The sequence below is a fragment of the Vulpes vulpes genome, chromosome 1, assembly GCF_048418805.1.
Source record: "Vulpes vulpes isolate BD-2025 chromosome 1, VulVul3, whole genome shotgun sequence".
In the NCBI taxonomy this organism is placed as follows: Eukaryota; Metazoa; Chordata; class Mammalia; order Carnivora; family Canidae; genus Vulpes; species Vulpes vulpes.
In genome coordinates this window covers 147,270,171-147,290,018 of record NC_132780.1, presented here as the reverse complement: position 1 = coordinate 147,290,018, position 19,848 = coordinate 147,270,171, and the positions used below count along the sequence as shown (strand labels likewise).

At 35.2% G+C, this 19,848-nt stretch overlaps 1 protein-coding gene across 1 annotated transcript in view; it reads right to left on the bottom strand.

The window, feature by feature from the left end:
• The window catches only part of TFAP2D (transcription factor AP-2 delta), a 56,851-nt gene that overhangs the window by 12,779 nt on the left and 24,224 nt on the right, over positions 1–19,848 (bottom strand). The window contains exons 6-7 of the mRNA XM_025991224.2: positions 14,201–14,342; positions 8,150–8,263 (exon numbers count right to left, since the gene is read on the bottom strand). Of these exons, the coding sequence (XP_025847009.1) occupies positions 8,150–8,263; positions 14,201–14,342 (256 nt within the window). The remainder of the gene's footprint in view (positions 1–8,149; positions 8,264–14,200; positions 14,343–19,848) is intronic.

Genomic DNA, 19,848 nt, shown 5'->3' with positions numbered 1-19,848 from the left:
TTGCTTAATGTTAAATGAACGTAACTAAATTTAATGTAGATTCATAAAGGAAATTCATCATGGTTCCACTTATCTGCTAAGGGAGTGAAAACTGTTGCCTGTTTTATGTTTAGTCTAATTTTTACTAGTGAAAATTTTACTTCAAGGGAGACTATTTTTACTCTTATGTAAATAGAAACTCTGTATTTAACTAGTGAATAAAACTTGACCATTTACAGGTATGTTTTTCTATGCACCTGGGAATGGCACTCAGTTTTTGAAGTTTAAATTTTAAAGTTTAATTTCAACCCTAATAAAGGAGCTGAAGTGGGAAATATTGGATTTTTTTTCTTTACAATCAGGCCCATTATTTTGAATATTCTTAAACAAAATGGTCCTAGAAGTCCTCTTGAATTGGCATAACATCCTGAAGGAAGCTTATAATATTTCTTAAATGCCAAGCCTTGTTGTATAATTTATTTCATGATGTTTTCTTTTGAGATTAGAAATTTAATTGACATTTCTTCCTTTCTCTTCTGACACTCAAGAATGCTTTCACAGGATTAATAAAATTATCCACTGATGATTACCTTCCCTACCACTTTCCCATTCCCCCAAAATGAGAAAAATAAAAACAAAAAATAAAACCTACACACATGTTAGGCTCCTTGGAGAAAACCAAACATGTCACATTCAAGTAGAGACACACATGCGCTCCTGAGTGTGTTGCTGAGCATACAGCACTCCGAAGGTAGTAGTTGAGTTGACTGGAATTCATGTCATATGTGGAACACTAAAGAAAAGGGGGATGACTCACCCAGCAAGAGAAAACTCAGACACCAGAACTGTCTTTAGAAATTGGGAGGGAAACAGAATTAAACTGACTGTGGAAGGCCCCCAAAGAGTGGGACATTAGGGAGATAGATGTTGCCTCAGTGGAAGGAAGGCATTTCAAATAGCGTTGTTGGAGATAGAAGAGATGTCTAGGCAATAAAAGAGCAGTCTATTATTGAAGAATTTTAAGCCTGGAATGGGTGACAACCTGACAAGGATGCTGGAAAGAAGATCCAAATGTTGAAGGAAAGTAGGAAATGTAAGGGGCCTTCCAACATTGAGAATCAATGAAGAAGATGTAATCACCAGCAAATGTACAGATATCTGAGAAGTGCCTATACATTACTTATTTCCAGGAATTATGGGGGGAGTAAGAGGGTCTATTTCTAAAAAGGCTGATGTCAATTCACTTTTTGACTGAAACAGAAGAATTAAGTATATCAATCATTTCACTTCCCTAGCCCATGGTTCAATTAAAACATCATGGCCCTGGGAAAAACCCAGTGGAGAATACATCCCAGACCTCACAGAGATATTAACATAATCCATTCATTAATATATTTATTGGGTACATACTATGTGCTAGGTACTATGGATAGATAAACGCCTTTCCTAATTATCCTAGGTAATTACCTGTATTGTGCTTAATACAAACTCTCATATTTTCTTTACAACTCTCATATTATTACAAACTCTCATATTTTCTTAAGTTTTTTTTTAAAGATTTTATTTATTTATTCACGGTAGACAGAGAGAGAGAGAGAGAGAGAGGCAGAGGGAGAAGCAGGCTCCGTGCCAGGAGCCCGACTCGGGACTCCATCCCAGGACTCCAGGATCGCGCCCTGGGCCAAAGGCAGGCGCCAAACCACTGAGCCACCTAGGGATCCCCTTTCTTAAGTTTTTGTAAATAATTTTCCTCCACATTGCAAGTTCCTAAAGTATGGGACAATCTTTTATTCCCAATCTTTGCACCACTGACATTACCACAATAAAAGGCAAGAAACAAGAACATTTCAGGATCCTAAGGTGGATGCTGAGAAAGAAAACTTCCTCATTTTTCTGATAGGGTGTTTTTCCTGCCCCTGAGCATTAAAGATAGTCTAACTCCCTTCTTTTATTTATGTTGTCAGACATACTTTTGCTTTATTTCAGATTCAAGGTGATTATGGGGATGTAAGAGAACAAGAAGGGAAAAGTTGCTAAGATTTCCTGAGATTGCAAAGAGGGGAATTCCTAATATTGCAGAAAATTAGGCACCTGGGTTTCTGACTGAGCTGAGGCTATCCTGTCTGCGAGGCCCCATGCCACCTTGGTCTAATTGCCACCATTGTTCCTGGGAATTGTATCTGCGGGTCTTCTGCAGATTTCAATCAATTCTGTACCCCTTCCAGTAGGTGTTGTAGTGTCTGCTGTGTCCTCTACACTTTTGATGGTACTCAGTAAATTATAAATAATGAATAAACCTGACTCCTGTCATTTTGATGGATACAAGCAGCTTTCCAGGTTATGGATTGTGAGAAGGGTCACTGCTATAGTTTTCCAGAGCACACTGCTATGTCAACTACCACAGAAAACTGAAAGTAATTATCTGTGCTTTATGAGGTCATATCATTCCCTAGCTTTACCTGGGCATATTCAATGGGCTGAAAGTAACCCATAGTCCTCAAGGTACCAAATCACACACCCAGTAAGGTGTAATTCAAGTAGTCTGCATTGGGAGGGATATTGTGACCAAGTAAAATAATAGCAAAAGTTGATGTTACTAATTAGAGCATTCTCTATGTCTATTCAATCACATTCTCTCCTTACTTCTCTCCCAGCCAGAACTCAGCAAAAACAGTAGAAAATCAGACTCTGCCAATGTACTGTTTTCAAAGTCAAATGTGTTATGCTTCCTTTCTAACTCATTTTTCTCTTGAGCTTATGCTTCTATCAAAATTAAAGGTACTGCTGTCAGTAGGAAATTATGAAAGAGGCACATTCCATGCTGACATGTTTTTACCCAGATTATTAGCTGAATAATAAATGTAGAATCCTTTTAACACATTAGTATACAAGACAGAACTTTATATAATTCTCAGTGTCACCTTAAAAATGAATTAGAATTGTTTTTCTTCCAAAGTTAAAAAAAAAAAGCTAATAGTCTAGAAACATACTATGGCTGTGGTTCTTAAGGCTGTCTAACTATCAGGATCAACTTAAGAGTTCTGCAAATAACACAGATGCCCAAGTCCAATGCTAGACTTGACCTATTAAATTAAATCTTTTACAGTGTACTCCTGTCCTTGAGATTTTTAAAAAAGCTCCAAGAGAGATTTTGCTGTGAAACCAGGTTTAAGGGCAACACTTAAAAAGTATAAAGTCTTTTTCAAGGTCAGGCAGGAAGCTGACCTTTACTGTTCTATTAAACTATTCTATTGAGGCTTCTTTTAATAAATACACAGTAAAAGAAAAAAAAAGACATACATTTAAACTTGGTCTACATCAGGAGACTTCAATTTGGGTTTTTTTTTTTTTCAATTTGGGTTTTAATTGGAAATGTCAACCATGTATCTTTTGTTTAAAAGGACATAGTTTAAGACATGCAGAAAAATGAAGTTGGACACTACCTTATCTTATGTACAAAAAATCAATTCAAAATGCATCAAGGACCTAAACATAAAACTTACAACTATAAACTCTTAGAAGAAAACAGGAGGAAAGCTTCATGGCTTTGGATTTGGCAAGGATTTTGTGCATATGACACCAAAAGCATAGGAACAAAAGTCAAAAAAAAAAAAAAAGCAAGTTGAACAACACCAAAATTTCTGAACAACAAAAATGTTTAAAAAAAAGCAAGTTGAACAAAATAAAAATAAAACTCAACCACAAAAAAAGCAAATAACCAGATTAAAAATGGGTAAAGGACTTGAACAGACTTTCTCCAAAAATTACATAGAAGCAGTCAACAGGTTTATGCAAATATGCTTCACATCATTCATCACTAGGGAAATACAAATCAAAACCGCAATGAGGGCAGCCCTGGTGGTGCAGCGGTTTGGCGCCGCCTGCAGCCCCGGGTGTGATCCTGGGGACCTGGGAATGAGTCCCACATCGGGCTCCCTGCGTGGATCCTGCTTCTCCCTCTGCCTGTGTCTCTGCCCCTCTCTCTGTGTGTCTATGGATAAATAAATAAAATCTTAAAAAAAAACACAATAAGATATCACCTCATACCCATTAGAATAGCTGCTATCAAAGACAAAAACAGAAGCAGTAAAAAGTGTTAGCATAGATGTGAGGGAATTAAAACCCTGTGTACTGTTGGTGGGAATGTAAATGAAATGGTGCAGCCACTATGAAAAACAATTAACATATTTACTGGTTATATACCATGTGCCAAGTACTGTAAGATAGAAGGATGAAAGCATTTCCTAGTTACCCCAGGAAATTACCTCTACTCTGCTTAATCCTCTATTATAAAAATCTCTTTCATATGTTGTAAGTCTATGACAATTTCTCAAAAAATTAAAAAGAATCACTCTATAATATAGTAATTCTACTTCTGGGTATATATCCAAGAGAATTGAAAGCAAGATCTCAAAGAGATATTTGTATACCCATTTTCAGAGCAGTACTATTCACAACAGCCAAGAGGTAGAGGTAACCCAAATACCCATTAATGAATGAATAGATAAGCAAATGTGGCATATATATACAATGAAACATTATTCAGTTTTTAAAAGGAAGGAAATTATGACATATGCTACAACACAGATGAACTTTGAGAACATTATACTAAGTGAAACAAGCTAGTCACAAAAAAGACATACTGTATGATTCCACTTCTATGAGGCATCTAGAGTAGTCAAAATCATAAAGACAGAAAGTAGAATAGTAGCTGCCATGGGTTAGGGGGAGGGGGAGAAGGGAAAAAAGGGGAGTTGTTTAAAGATTTTAGAGTTTCAGATTTGCAAAATGAAAACGTCTGGGAGATTTACTTAATGCTGCTAAACTGTACATTTAAAATGGTTAAGAAAAAAATGGTTAAGATGGTAAATTTTACATTTAAGTGCTTTTTATCACAATAATAGGAGATCACAATAGGAAGTTTGCTATAAAGTGAATTTAAGTTAAGTGATTTCTTTTTTTTAAAACATTTTTATTTATTTATTCATGAGACACACACACACACACACACACACACACACACAGAGGCACAGAGGCACAGAGGCACAAAGGCAGAGGGAGAAGCAGGCTCCATGCAGGGAGCCTGATGTGGGACTCGATCCTGGGTCTCCAGGATCACACCCTGGAGTGAAGGTGGCGCTAAACCACTGAGCCACCTGGGCTGCCCTAAGTTAAGTGATTTCTAATATCTTACTATCTTCTATTATGAAATTAGAACGACTCATCAAAATAAGTAATCTGGAATATAGTTAAAGCAAAGTAAAAAAAAAATCTGGAAAATATTAAAAAGACATAACAAATAGGAAATCATAACTTTCTGATGTCAAAGTACTTAATACATAACATTTATAACAATAATATATTACATTTATGCACATATATATTACTATGTAAATAATGATACCAAATCATATAGGTGATACTTTTAAACATAGATATACCATGTAGTGTTAAATTGTTTTAAGGTATAGTTGTGTATTTCAAATTGTTGTGATTGAGGACCTGCAGCGATACATAATCTTGAGAGTTTTACACCTAAAATATGATCACTTTTTTTCATTGAGGATGGGGGGAGTAATTTTCAATATATTTAGCTCTTCTCTGGGCAACACCAAACTAGCTTATTACCTACCATATTCTGCATGGTGGGGAGGTAAATAAGAACAAATAAAGCCCAGGAAGGAAACATTAAGCGCAAGTTTAGAAGTGAAAGTTTTCTCTAAGGAGTTCTGTGGCATTAATTTGGCAACTAACTAAAGCATCAACAAATTAACAGATTGTGCCTATGCTGAGCAAACAAACAGTTTGCCTATTTATTTCATACTGTCACTAATATTCAGTTTACACATTGATGCTGTATTTTGTTTTGATCCTGAAAAAAGGGACAGCTCACTGATGAAGGCTGTGGCACCTGTAATTGGAAATAACCTGGTAGCTATGATATAAAACCTGAATTCTCTATGTTTTACAGTAAATTCTTCCTTGGAGTATATTTGTAATTTAACAAACTTCCTTAAATCAAGATTTGAATTTATATACAAATTATTAAGTCCTGAATTAGACATCTATAAAAATTATATTTTTAGTGTGTATACAAAAATACAAAAAATATTTGTACAGATATGACAGTGGAGCAAACCATACCTTCTAAACCTGAATTGGTGGTGGAGTTAACAATCATTCACTGAAGGCTTACTTTATATTCATTATCTCATTTTATTTTTCATTTATTTACTTAACGTAATCTCTCTTTTTTTTAAAAGATTTTATTTATTTATTCATGAGAAGAACAGAGAAAGAGAGGCAGAGACACAGGCAGAGGGAGAAGCAGGCTCCATGCAGGGAGCTTGATGTGGGACTCGATCCCGGGTCTCCAGGATCACGTCCTGGGCCGAAGGTAGGCGCTAAACCACTGAGCCACCCCGGCTGCCCTTATTTAATGTAATCTCTATGCCCAATGTGGGGCTTGAACTCAAGACCCCAAGATCAAGAGTCACATGCTCTTGGGACGCCTGGGTGGCTCAGTGGTTGAGTGTCTGCCTTCGGCTAGGGGCATGATCCTGGAGTCCTGGGATTGAGTCCTGCATCAGGCTTCTTGCAGGGAGCCTGCTTCTCCCTCTGCCTGTGTCTCTGCCTCTCTCTCTTTCTATCTCTCATGAATAAATTTTTTTAAAAAGGGGGGATCATATGCTCTACTGACTGAGCCAGCCTGGCACACTTATACTCATTATCTCATTTTAGCTCACTACCACCATATAATGGAAGAGTTCTTATTCCTTTTAAAGCTAGGGAAAATCAAAGGTTGGAAAGAATGCATGTTACCCCAAGACAACTCAGCTCACATGTATGAGGGTCTGGATTTGAAGATGGTTTTACTGGCTCCAAAGCCTTTTCCTCTTAACTTCTGGGCATTGTAATTTCCCAGTTTTATTCCGTTCACTTTCACTAACCCAATTGAGTGGGAGGAGAAAAGATATATTTTTGGTACTCTGGTACATTTTTAGAAGTTAAACCCCAAGTTTAGTCTTCTAAGATGGATCTATTACATCTTGAAGAGCCTTGTGGCATATGCAAAATAAAATACTCTATTTAAAAGTCTCTGATGTTGCAGATAAAATTCCAACTCATTTAAATATCCATTATTTTATATAATGGAGTATCCTCCTCAACAGCATTGTAATCAGTGAGAGGTACTAAAAACATTAAAAAATGTAATGTGCATTACATGTATATTGTAATCAGTGAGAGGTACTAAAAACATTAAAAAATGTAATGTGCATTACATGTACATTGTAAAAAATGTAATGCTAAACAAATAGTCTTTGTTTAGCATTGTTTATGTTTGTTCGCTTTATTTAAATTTAAGTAGGCTCTATAGCCAGTGTGGACCACAATGCAGGGCTTGAACTCAAAACCCTGATGAGATCAAGACCTGAGCCACTCAGGGACCCCTGCTTAACATTGCTTTTTAAACTAAATGATGATAATTAAAAGAGGATAAAATATTTTTTACACTGATGAGAAATATCATATAAGGCATTAGAATTTTAGAGCTTTAAAACTGGAAATTACTTGAGTAATTATCTTGTTCCTTTCAATGTTACACCTAGGGCATAAATTAACTAGAAAAAAATTCTATTACTTTTCAAAGCATCTCAGAAAATAAAATTTTAAGTATGCTTTCACTAACACATTCTAGGAGCTTTAAAATATACTTGTGTGGTCTAATTTAAGAACCATTTTCAGTTTCCAGTTGGGCAGAAATTATTAACATACCCCTGTAAAATCAGTGTGTAATATCCCATTAATTTGTGTCATGTCATCTGTTCATTCAACAATGTGCCTCACCAAGATAAAGAAGTATTTAAATGATTTCAGAATCCTGATTCAAAAGTGCCATTACTTGAAATAATAGTGTTCACTTTCAAAGTCATAATTTCCCGAAAATTGCACAAAGATACCAAATTTTCTGATCTAAAATGCTTCCTGCATTGTTTTTATAATTTGATCTTAGGTGTTTGCAATTTCAAAAGATTTAGTCAGTCACTATATGAATATAGAAGCGATATTGCTAAACGTAACTGTGATAGGAATACAAAAATGTCTGGGTTGATAAAGATGGTTTAAGAATTTAAAAGAGAGTCTGAGGGAATTGGAAAACCAGTCTTACCTGAAATGTGTTAAGTGTCTCTGGATGTCAAGGTCTAGAATTGGAGTGGGTCTGGAAGATCCCAGTGGTGATCTATCTTGGCTCAACAGGTCTTGGAATTCTTTACAAATTTGTCTAAAATGAAAGATTCATCATTGAAGTTGAACTCTTAACACAGGGCTTTAATTTCATCCCATGATATTTACCAAACAAAACTTACCAAAGTTTTGTTTTGTCATTTAAAAGAGGACTAGATGGGTAGATAAATAAAATAAAAGAGGACTAGATAAACTTTCATAAGGCAACCTCCAAAGTTCCATCTACAAAATACAGATGAAGTTCAGAATGGCATCTTTGCTCCCAAGCACTATAGGATGGCTGTAATACTTTTGAAGTGATTAACATCCCATGAGCACTGACAAAACCAATGATCATTTTTAAGGTGAATATTCATAAATTAACCTCAGCATAGGAAAAGATCTATATGAAAGGATCACACTTAATCATTGCTTTTTAAAAAATTAAAATATGATTTTTGGAGGGGATATCACATTTATAAAAAGTTTAAATCAAGTTACAGACTTCTTTCAGAGGCATGACTCAAGTAGACTTTGGAAAATCCTGCTTACCAGCATTTCATTATAATTCAGACTCTTGTGAACTGAATTTTAATATTTAAAGTACATAATCAGTGCCGCCTTCAGCCCAGGGCATGATCCTGGAGTCCCGGAATTGAGTCCCACATGAGGCTCCCTGCACGGGGCCTGCTTCTCCCTCTGCCTGTGTCTCTGCCTCTCTCTCTCTTTCTCTGTGTTTCTCATGATAAATAAAATCTTTTTTAAAAAGTACACAATCATTTATCACAGTTCAGCCCCTTAGCCTCACAAAATGTGATTGTTATGTACCATATAATATGGTTACTTGCAGAAGGTACTCTGAAGAGTATTTTTCTGCTGGTTTTCTTATATTAAATAATTGTGATTTCTGGTCAGTTTTAATTACCACATTACTGTATATTTTGAAAAGCAGTAAAGCCTTTGTGATATATAGTCTAAATGATATAATTCTAAAGAATCAAAACCTATGAAGAAAATAATTTTTGTTTGAAAACAACAATGAAACACTAGATTAATACAGTAATTAAAGAATGAAGTAAAGGACAGGTAAGGAATTGCTCAAAGGAATACATCATCTACCATGAGGTTGCTCCATATTCAAGGGATAATGTGATAGTGATTAGGTTTTTTTTTGGCCTGGATTTACAATAGGTAGTAGTCATAAAAATCTAATCATTAGCCCCGCCTGTAATTATCAATGTAGCCAAAGACAAGTACAAAATAGTCAAATTATTCCAAGCGAATGTCACTTCATGAACCCAGCCACTAAGTACTCTCCAAAGCATTTGTGTGATTAACAAATAATTACCAAAAAGTGACAAAATATCTTGAAGCACAAATAATTTATCACTGAATTAAAGTCAGTGGAATTTTACTATTAGGTACCTAAAATTTCTTCTGAAGATCATTTGTGATTTTTCTTTCTTTTTTTTTTTTTTTTGAGCAATAATCCTCAGGTTTATCGCCAGTGTTACTTTCATATTGTGTGATTTCATAGAATTTGTCTTTTTCATTGTGAACACAGTTGGGAGTAAAAGTGGGTCATTAGGAGAGAAAAAACTAACAAACCCCCGCCCCCCCCCAAAAAAAACCTCCGCAAGAGATAGCCCTGACCTGCTCTAAATCAAACAAGATTCTCTATATATTCTAGCTAATGTTTTAGTTGAGTCTCTGAGATATAGCATCTAAATGCATGCTTTTTAACAATTACATGTGTATATTTTCATTGAGAAAATTTGATCTTAATTTGTCAATTTTTCTGTTCTGAGTTAGGCTTAGTTGACTGACTTTCAGGTGTATTGACTATGTTTCAATAGATGAATAGAAATTTGAACTAATTATTTGATGCCAGTTGGTGGCATCTAATGATGTCATTTGGTAGGACATCATTATCTGTTGTTCTTTATGTTTTTAATAGAGTTAGATATACTGTTATCTTTACTTTTTTGGGAAATTTCTAAATAAATTTTAAATCCAGACTCATGCTAATCATTTTTCAGACTGGTGACATAAATTACTATGTGGTAGACCACCAATATAATCTATTATTACAGAAAAAATATCGGAGCTATTTAAAGATGAATCTTTTAATATATCAGATTAAAATATATTTAAAAATTCAAATAAAGGTTCAAACATTGCTTACTTCTCGTAGTATGACAGAGGAGTGATTTGGATAATTGAATAAATTAATTTATAAGCTGGTAAATAAACTTCCTGACTGCATAAACATTACAGCAGGTTATAATAAACTTAAAGCTGATGAAGAAATGAGGAAAAGGCAAAGTGTGGAAATATTTAACTCATGCTAAGCAATTTAGCTACACCACACAGGAAGCTGTACCAGGAAAAGTTCCAGAATTCTTAACCTCTGCTATTTGATTCTGCTGCTCTTAACTCACTGACTTAGGACAGCTTCTCGACTTAAAAACAGATGACAATTTTGTAGACTCCCCTTAGGCGATTATGATCATCATCTCATTATGACAGTTACGGAGTTATTATTTTTATGACTAGTTTCATCCTTATTTAAAATTTTATTTATAAAGCCACAATAAGAAATACTCATTTCTCAAAACAAAATGTCACATTATGAATTATGTAACACAAGATGATCTTCAGTGAATCATAAATTCTAACTTTATCACTTACGTCATTGTCCTTAAGGACATAATTTTTAAGCTGATGTCTGAATTTCAGGTTTTGTGTTTCTCCTTTTGACAATTATTGTTATGATAACAATTAAAACTTGTTAACAATTATGCTTTACCCTAATACAGATCAAATATTAAGCATATTTAGTTCTAAATTCAATGAAGAAGTGTAAATGTGTTTTCCATGAATCAAATGTTTTGTCTAGTACATTTTCAGAATTCAAAAATGGTCTAATTCAGTTTCTGTCCCTCCCATGTAATTGTTTAATTACACCAAGATATTTGGTTAATCAACAAAACACAAGAAAGTAGGAGGAATTAGGAGGCTAGACCCTTAGTCAATGGGCCTTAGTCAATGCCCATATACAATTGGCAACATAACTAAATACAACTGAATCTGTTATTCATAGAGGTAAAAAAGAAACATGTAAATCAATCCAATAATGGAAGTCAGTTATTGGATCTCTCATCCAAAGGTTATGAATTTCATATGTATTTTTGATGCAATTGTCACAGTCTTGTGAACAAAGGTGAGCTAACTAGAAATGTAATGAGTATCCATGTAAGCTAATTTCAACGTTGAGCATTTTAATTAAAAATATCTGATGCTTTGCTATTAGAAAATTAGAAACTGTTCAGAACACGTTAGATCCGTTCATATGTTGCGGGAAAGGCATGCTATTCCTACACATCCCCAGTTATATTGATGACTACTTGTCTTGTATATACTTACTATGACTACATAGTCTTTCATTCTTGTCTCACACTGTTTAATAAGAAGCTGGGATGGATATAAGCAACCAAAAATATTAAAAAAATTATACAGGCTGTCTTCTAATTTCTAGATGCTTTGACCTCTTTACCCTTCTACAAAATAAGGTAATTGGAATCAGTGAACTCAATTCTTGATTATTTAATGGTTTGCAAATGTCCAGCTATGGGCAGAGGGATCAAAGAAAAGTACATGTTCTTGTAATATTTTATGAAACCGAAGTCCCAAATATCATCTAAAAATAGACATTATTTGGATCCTAGGTAGAAGGAAAATACTACTCCTGAGTTGAATCCACTACTCTAAAATAGACATCTCAGCATAACTTTGACAAATATGGAAGTACTTCTCTTAATCCCCTCAAGTTCCACTAACATTGGACTTCTATGAAAACCAAATTTCCACATCAGTTTGAATGCACAGACATTTAAACAGAGTTATGGGAACTCTCAAGAAAATGGGTATTTGTGTTCCGAAGGTTCGAATGTTAGTGGTGGCATTGCTGTGGGGTAGAGGTAAGCAGCTATGGAACCCTTCTCAGGAAAGGGTGACAAGAAGAAGGATTTCTCTGGGTTAGGGAGTGAAAGTTTTAGAATATGCACAATGAAACTGTGACCAACTAATTTTGAGATAGAAAACATAAAGGTGTTTTCTCTTGGATAATTTGTATCTGGGGATAACAGTGTCATTCAGGTGTCATGTGGGTACACATATTGGCAAAATCTATATACTCCTGCCAGCTAGAAGGAAACTATGTTTTGGGAACAGCTGGAGGATACTACCTAACTTCTTGCATTGTATCTTTCTCTGGATCTGTATAATATGTCTTTTTATTTCTTCCAAGATTATATTAAGGATTCAGACTGGCTATCTGTACTTTCGGTTCTTCCTGGAGAAACTGAAATATTACTAATGAAAACCTCTCTGGGTCTTCCCTTGGAAGAGGGCATGAGTTGAAGCAAAACAGAAGTTAAGATTCCCCCAGGAGATAAGCCACACAAAACATCCAGTTTCAGCTCTTTCTACTAGCACATTTGCAGGAACTTGCACAGAATAAGACCTATACCATAATCTTAAGTCCACATTTTATACCTGCCTTCTAATTTTTTTCTCTAGCTCTTAGTCTTCATTTTTCTTTGTCTTCTGTTCCTTCTCCCTTTATTTCCTTGTTTTACTCTTTGTCTCTTTTTGCCACCACCTTTTGTTTTCCTTCTCTTTTGGGCAAGATGAATCATCTAAGTTACTCTCAGAAGAGAAATACACAAGTAGTAAACCCAAACAGTGCCAGCCACAAGTAGCACAGATCCCAAATAAAGTATTTAATACCTTGGGCAAGCCTCTTGGGTGGCAGGTATTCCATTTAAACTCTTAAACTTGTAAAATCAAGCAAACAAACAAAAAAAAACCGGATGTGACATTAAAAGTTGGTAGAAGAAATACTGCATTTTTTATGCATTGAGCCCATTTAAATTTTAACCAACATGTGAAGTCATTTTCTATCAGTTTCTAAGAAACAATGACTTTAACACTATCTACTTTATTCTGTCTAAAAGTTTTCTCCAAATAAGAAACTAATTTAGAAATGATAAGTTAACCCACCTGGGACTATGAGTTCTAAAATCTGAACGTATAGTTCAGAAATTAGGTAAGATTATTAATAGTCCATTATGTAGCGTAGCTTTTTTTAATAAAGAGAAGAGAGTATGAATTAGTTACAGCCTGAAAGATTTTTCTCTAAAACTTTGACCATGACTTACAGCCATATTTACTGTTTTGTGGGTTTTCACACAATAAATAGTAGTTCTTCCATTCCCTATCAAAGAACTTCCAAGTTTGAGGAAACATGGACTCAACTTACCCAAGCTTCCCCATTACTATGTCATCTCTGTCATTATTTTAATTCACATTTTTGTTGGACTTTGGACTGTTTACACTTTTCAGAAGATTTCTCATATATGATACCTTTTCTTTTCAACAGTATCACCACTGCAGGTGGGGCAGGATAGGGATCATTTGTTTAATTATACATCAGAAAAAATGGGGGCACTGATGGCAATCCTTGGGCACAGAGGTCTCCATGTTATGCCTCACACATCTGGGTCCTCTTTGTCATATTCTCCAAATATTCATAGTGTATTCATTTGAGATCTTCACCCTCATGTATTAAGGTGCACTGAGTGGTTTAGACCAAATCACATAGCAGCTAATGACACATTTGCCTGGAATCTACATTTCCTAAACATACTTTTCTCTTAAGAATTCCTGCATATTCTGGAGAGTTTTCCAAAAACCATTATCAATGTCAAAGATAGAACCATCACTAAACAAAGGCAGTTTGTAAATCTTGCTATGGGTGCAAGGCTGGGGGTGGTGGGATGTCCATGTGTAATACATCTAACTGCTGAAGTGTGAGAACCCCTGCTTTACAGAACTGGTACCTTCTAGACTGTTTCCCTCACTCAAAAAAAAAAAAAAAAAAAAAAAAGGAAAAACTGAGAGAAGGCATATAGAGACTTCCCATTCTGCTTACTTGGTCGCTAGGATCATCTTTTTTCTTGCTGTCTGTTCTTTCTGTTCCATATGTTGTCTGGCAAGATGTTCTCCTACAGCTTTGGCTGGAAACTCTGTTTCACAAGTGTAGCCAAAATCCCGAGCCAAGTGTAAAGCTTCCCCTGTTGGCAGACAATAAAAGTCAGTTTTTCACAAATGTCTAAACTCAGTAAGAGTAACACTTTATGTTTTCCTCAAGCCTCATTCCTCCTTGTGGTCAGATGGATTATTTTTCCTATTTATTCTAAATAATCCCAGGGAAAGGACTTTTGGGGTGGGGTATGGCGTAGGAAGAGGAGAAACAGAAACAGGGAAGCTACTTAGCAAGCGGAGGTTTGTGAAAGGCTGATGGGGAAAACAGGAAGGTTCTAGGAGTTTTGACTTCCCTAGAGTCTCTGACCATTATACCAGTTTGGCTTCTCAGATCCTACACATTAATGTCTTAGGGAGAAAGCTCCACGAGCTTGCCATTCTGTTGTTGTTCAATCTTAGTGCATCTGAAATATTCAGATATCTTTCCCATGAGATCTATCAAAATACTGACAAAGGGTCCAAGTAACTTTTCAAAGAACCTGGAACACTTCGGAAAGGGGAGATAAATGAATTTTATCAATTTTGTACCATTATATTGCCAAGGACACTATATTGTGTGATTATAGTACCAGCATTGTCTGGCTTTCTGGCAGGCTTCAGTACCTTTCAGCACACTGCACAATGCTTCTTATGTACATTATTAAAAACAGAACGCTTTTTAAGGACAATAATATCATAAATAACTTTTGGTCTTTCACAAAAATCTTAAACCTGAGTAAATTTGTAAGAAAAAAGGTAAAAATGGTCTACCGGCAAAGTAAGGTTTGGCAATGTATTTCAAACTCGAAAACAACAGTGATTTTAAAGCTCAACCCAAATTTCACCTGAGTATCAAAACTTAAAAAAAAAAAAAAAAAGCAAGCTTTCACTGCACATATACTGAGCACCTCTTTTGCTCAAGGTGCTGTGCTATGTAGGAGTGATAAAGGATATAAAAGGGCCCTCTGTGTTTCCAGGACAATGATGATCATACCCATAATAATAGGAAAAACACCTCAGTAGCATTTTATAATTTATATTGCCTCCTATATGAACACTACCATCAGTTCATGTTTACTGACATTATGTTGATATTATATATAACAAAAGCTATTGTACTATAAGTATCAAATGAGTGTTACAGATAAAATGTTTTCCAAAAGTTTAAAGGGGAAGAAGGTGGTCATCATGGGGAATTAGATAATGTTTTGTGAATTACCAATCATGATTTCCACCTCCCACCACCCCCGTTTCAAAGCAGTGGCAGGTTTTTAGTTAAGACTTTCATATTCACGTGGTAGGAAGCAGATTGTTTGTCATCCCTTCTAAATAGGAAGTTGACATAACTACATGGAGAGGGTCTCTATATTAGTTTGGGTAGTGATAGTTATTGAAGGGCCACAGTTTTAGATAAAGCTGCAATGTAGAAGAAATATTTTTAAAGTGCTTATTACCAGCAGTTTATCCCCCTAACTTATTAGGAAAGAAAATCCATGCATATATCGCAGAAAAATGACACAAAGATTTTAAGACATTGTAATGCCATCTATATGATCACTTTTGCTAGAAAAATGACAGAAGGGAGATAATTCAAGACATTTCAAACTTGAGATATAAAGTCGGAAACAGTGGCCACAGCATGTGATAGAGGATAAGCTCATGTGATCTTAGGACTTACAAGTATCTTGCCACTAACACAATAATCCATTCACAGTGTCATCTTTGTACAGCATGTGGAGTTGTGTATATTGATATATCTGCATATTGCAATATTGTCACAGAAAGGGATATTTGGATAACATTTTCATAGACTATTATATATATTTATCCTCCACTGCTTATGCAGGAGTGGGACAAGTGAAGCAGTGCAAACAGGAGGGTGGCAGCATGTCTCTTAAATTTTATGCTAAAACCTGATTCTGGCCCATTATATGCAAAGCTCTCACCGGGCGGTAGTTTTTAAAACAGTTTGAATGGAACAGCTGCTATTTACATTTACACTGACAGCCAGATCCTTCCTTCCCTTAGTTCTGTTTACTGCTTTCTCTTGCTTGCAATGTAACATTGTTACTGGATGTATAGCAATGCTACATCAAAAGAAGTGGCAAGTGAAGACACTCTGATATGTAGTTTGAAAATGTGTATTATGACACAAAAGCTTTTTGTGTGGGGGCCCAAGAATGAATGAATGAATGAATCCGTGAATTACAACACACATGATATTCAGTAAGGATGACAAATCTGTAGTTAAATCCTGTACAGCAGGTATCTTAGAGTCAACAAGTTTAAGAAAAATAGAAGTTTTAGGATCAAGAAAGCACATGAAAGGGTGCCTGGGTGGTTCAGTCAGTTAAGTATCAGACTCTTGGTCTCATGGGTTGTGAGATCGAGCCCCACGATGGGCTCCACACTCAGTGGGGAGTCTGCTTGAAGATTCTTTCCCTCTGCCCCTCCCTCATGCACATGTGTGTTCACATGTGCACATCCTGTAACTCAAATAAGTAAACCTTTTTTAAAAAAAGTTTTTAAAAACATGTGAACAATATTCTAGGGGATCTGACTGATTCATGAAGATAACAATCAATGAATTTCTTGGTGTCTGTGGTGGGACAAGATGCCCATGTGAACTACAAGCAAGTGTGGTGACCTGGTGGGAGAATGATCTGGGAAGGGCAGAGAACATTTGTCCTTCTATCTCCATATGGCAAATATTGCTGTGTCAACTCATATCTTTGTGAGATGAGGTAGGATGCCCTAGTTCTTTGTTTGCAAGACAGGCGTAAGCCATTTTTAAATTTTAATATGCTGTGCAACTTGATAAACCAGTCCCCTCCACTCTTTTTTACACAACTGAAGCAATACAATAACTTTAGCATGTATGACCATTTTATATCATGTCATTTCAAGAATATTTTAGAAGTAGGATGGATGTTTGGGGCTAAGGGTTATTGCTTGCACAGGAGTATTTTAATTGCAAGGCTTTAGAATCTATAAGTGAAGCAGGGCTTACCCTGCTTCCAAAAAAAGTAGAAACCCCTAAGAAGCATTCATTTTTTCAATAATGACATCAGCAGTGGGTGACTCATACTGAATAACTGTCTCAAACCAACAGAAGTAAAATTACAGAATATGAGAAGAGCATAAAAAAGGACTTGCTCCCTGATGTCAGGGCACTCATTTTTCACACTCAAAAGCAAATAGTGAACAACTATGGGAAAATTTTAGGAAAAGTTTAAATGTCCATCACTGATGCAGCCTAGAAGTGGAAAGTTAATGGGAAAATGTTTTCTGGATCGCTTGTTTTTACTGAATTTCTGGATTCCCACACTATTTAACAAGAAGAAGATCTAAATATATTTTTAAATAGAAATAAATGCAGCTAGTTTTCAACCATTTGTAAGTCATTAAGGATTTTTCCTTCCTTTATTGTATTTAGGGAAAATGTACACTAATTTGCACTAAAGGATACTTCTATATTGTTAACACCAGGTGATTCTTACCAACTGCCACTGTAACAATATTGCCCTAAAAACAATTTAGCTTAGTATCACAATACCCAATGTTATTCAATAAAAGCAACAATTCATATGTGTTAACTTCTAGTCACATATCTATGATTTCAATTTTATTCATATGTGTTAACTTCTAGTCACATATCTATGATTTCAATTTTATTTATATGTATGTGAAAGAAGCATATTCAAATCTGTCTGTGGGATTATTCCAAGAAGCACCTATTAGAAAGCAAACTTGAGAGGTGCCTGACTGACTCAGTCCATAAAGCATGTGACTCTTGCTGCAATACTGGATGTAGAGATTACTTAAAAATCAAAGTCTTAAAAAAAAAAAAAAAGAAAATTTGGGAATGTTTTTAAATCTGGATATTCCATTAAATAAACTGTCATATAATATCAACTTATAGTAAACTCTAGAGCTGAGGGACAAAATTAATATATTATAGGCTTCCCAAACTATTCTGAAAGGAATGTACTCTATAGCACTACATATAATACAATCTCATGACATAAATAAGTGCCTTATAATGTGGTAGTTTCCTAGTTTAAAGATGATTTTGTTTAAACACCAACACTTTGTTTTTCAAAGCAATAGTTTTGTTTCCCATTCCACACCCTACACTTAGCATATCAACTGATTCATAAGAGGTACTCAGTAAACATCTGTCAAAGGAACAAGCTTTCAAATATCTTATTGGTTAGTTATAACAATAGTCTTGTGAAAACTTCTAAAGAAAACAGTGAAAAACTAGAACAAAGAGAATTGTTAGAAAGAATGAACTATATTAGAAAATCCATAAAAATAGAGTGTATCATTACATCAAGGGAGCCAGCCATTTTTTAAAATAGACAATACATGTACTTTTCAACACTTGCTGCTCCCATAACCTGGGGGTTTTTGTTTTTGTTTTTATTTTTTTGTTTTTGTTTTTAATGTACAGGTGTGACCCCATGTCAATTAACTCTAAGTATGTGCATATTTTGAAAGCTTCTAGGGACGCCTGGGTGGCTCCCTTTGGCACAGAGTGTGATCCCGGAGTCCCAGGATTAAGCCCCACATTGGGCTCCCTGTGAGGAGCCTGCTTCTCCCTCTGCCTGTGTCTCTGCCTCTCTCCCTCTCGCTCTGTGTGGCCATCATGAATAAATAAATAAAATCTAAAAAAAAAAAAAACAAAAAAAAAAACAAACCCTACTGTCCTAAGCTGAAGGGAAAGCATTGAGTAGGGATTAGCTGTATACCTTCACGAAATACAAGTATTCTGTGGCTTATACAAAAGGATGATCGTCATTATAAAGTCAATTTTAAAGGATACAGACCTCTGTCTATCTGCACCCTTGCATAGAGTTGTGCCTTATCTGGCTCATATGGTATAAATTCTATAAAGAAAAGGAGAGACGCCTGGCTTGCTTAGTTGGTAGAACATGCAACTCTTGATCTCAGGATCATGAATTCAAACCCCACATTGGGAATGGAGCCTATAGAAAAATAAATAAATAAATAAATAAATAAATAAATAAATAAATATTAAAAAATAAAAACAAAAAAATGGAAATGGGTGGTAGAAGTAGAAACAAGAGCCCTGCTAAGGAAATGAAGTAGTCAATCTACTGAAAAAGTGTATTTGGAGAGTGATGTAGTGTAAAATGAAGCTTGCTTTTCATACTAGTAGCGAAAAGATGAGTTTTCAATAAAAGGTGTTGGGACAACTGGGTGGCCATCTGGAAAAAAACAAATGAAATTGGATCTATATCATGCATTTAACGACAAAACAAGGTCCAGATGGATCAACGATTTAAACATAAAAAATAGAACCACAAAGTAATTAGAACATGGGAGAATTCTTTTATAGCTTTGGAATAAAAAAAGACTTTTAAAATATTACAGTTAAAACTAAAAACCATGATATAAGATGTATGAGACATATAGTTATACCAATATCAAAAAGCCTATATGACTTAGACCTAAACAAATAAGAAAACCAACGAAAAACTCCTAACAGCAAACAGACAAATCAAAGCTAGTGATGGGGAGGCTTTGCAA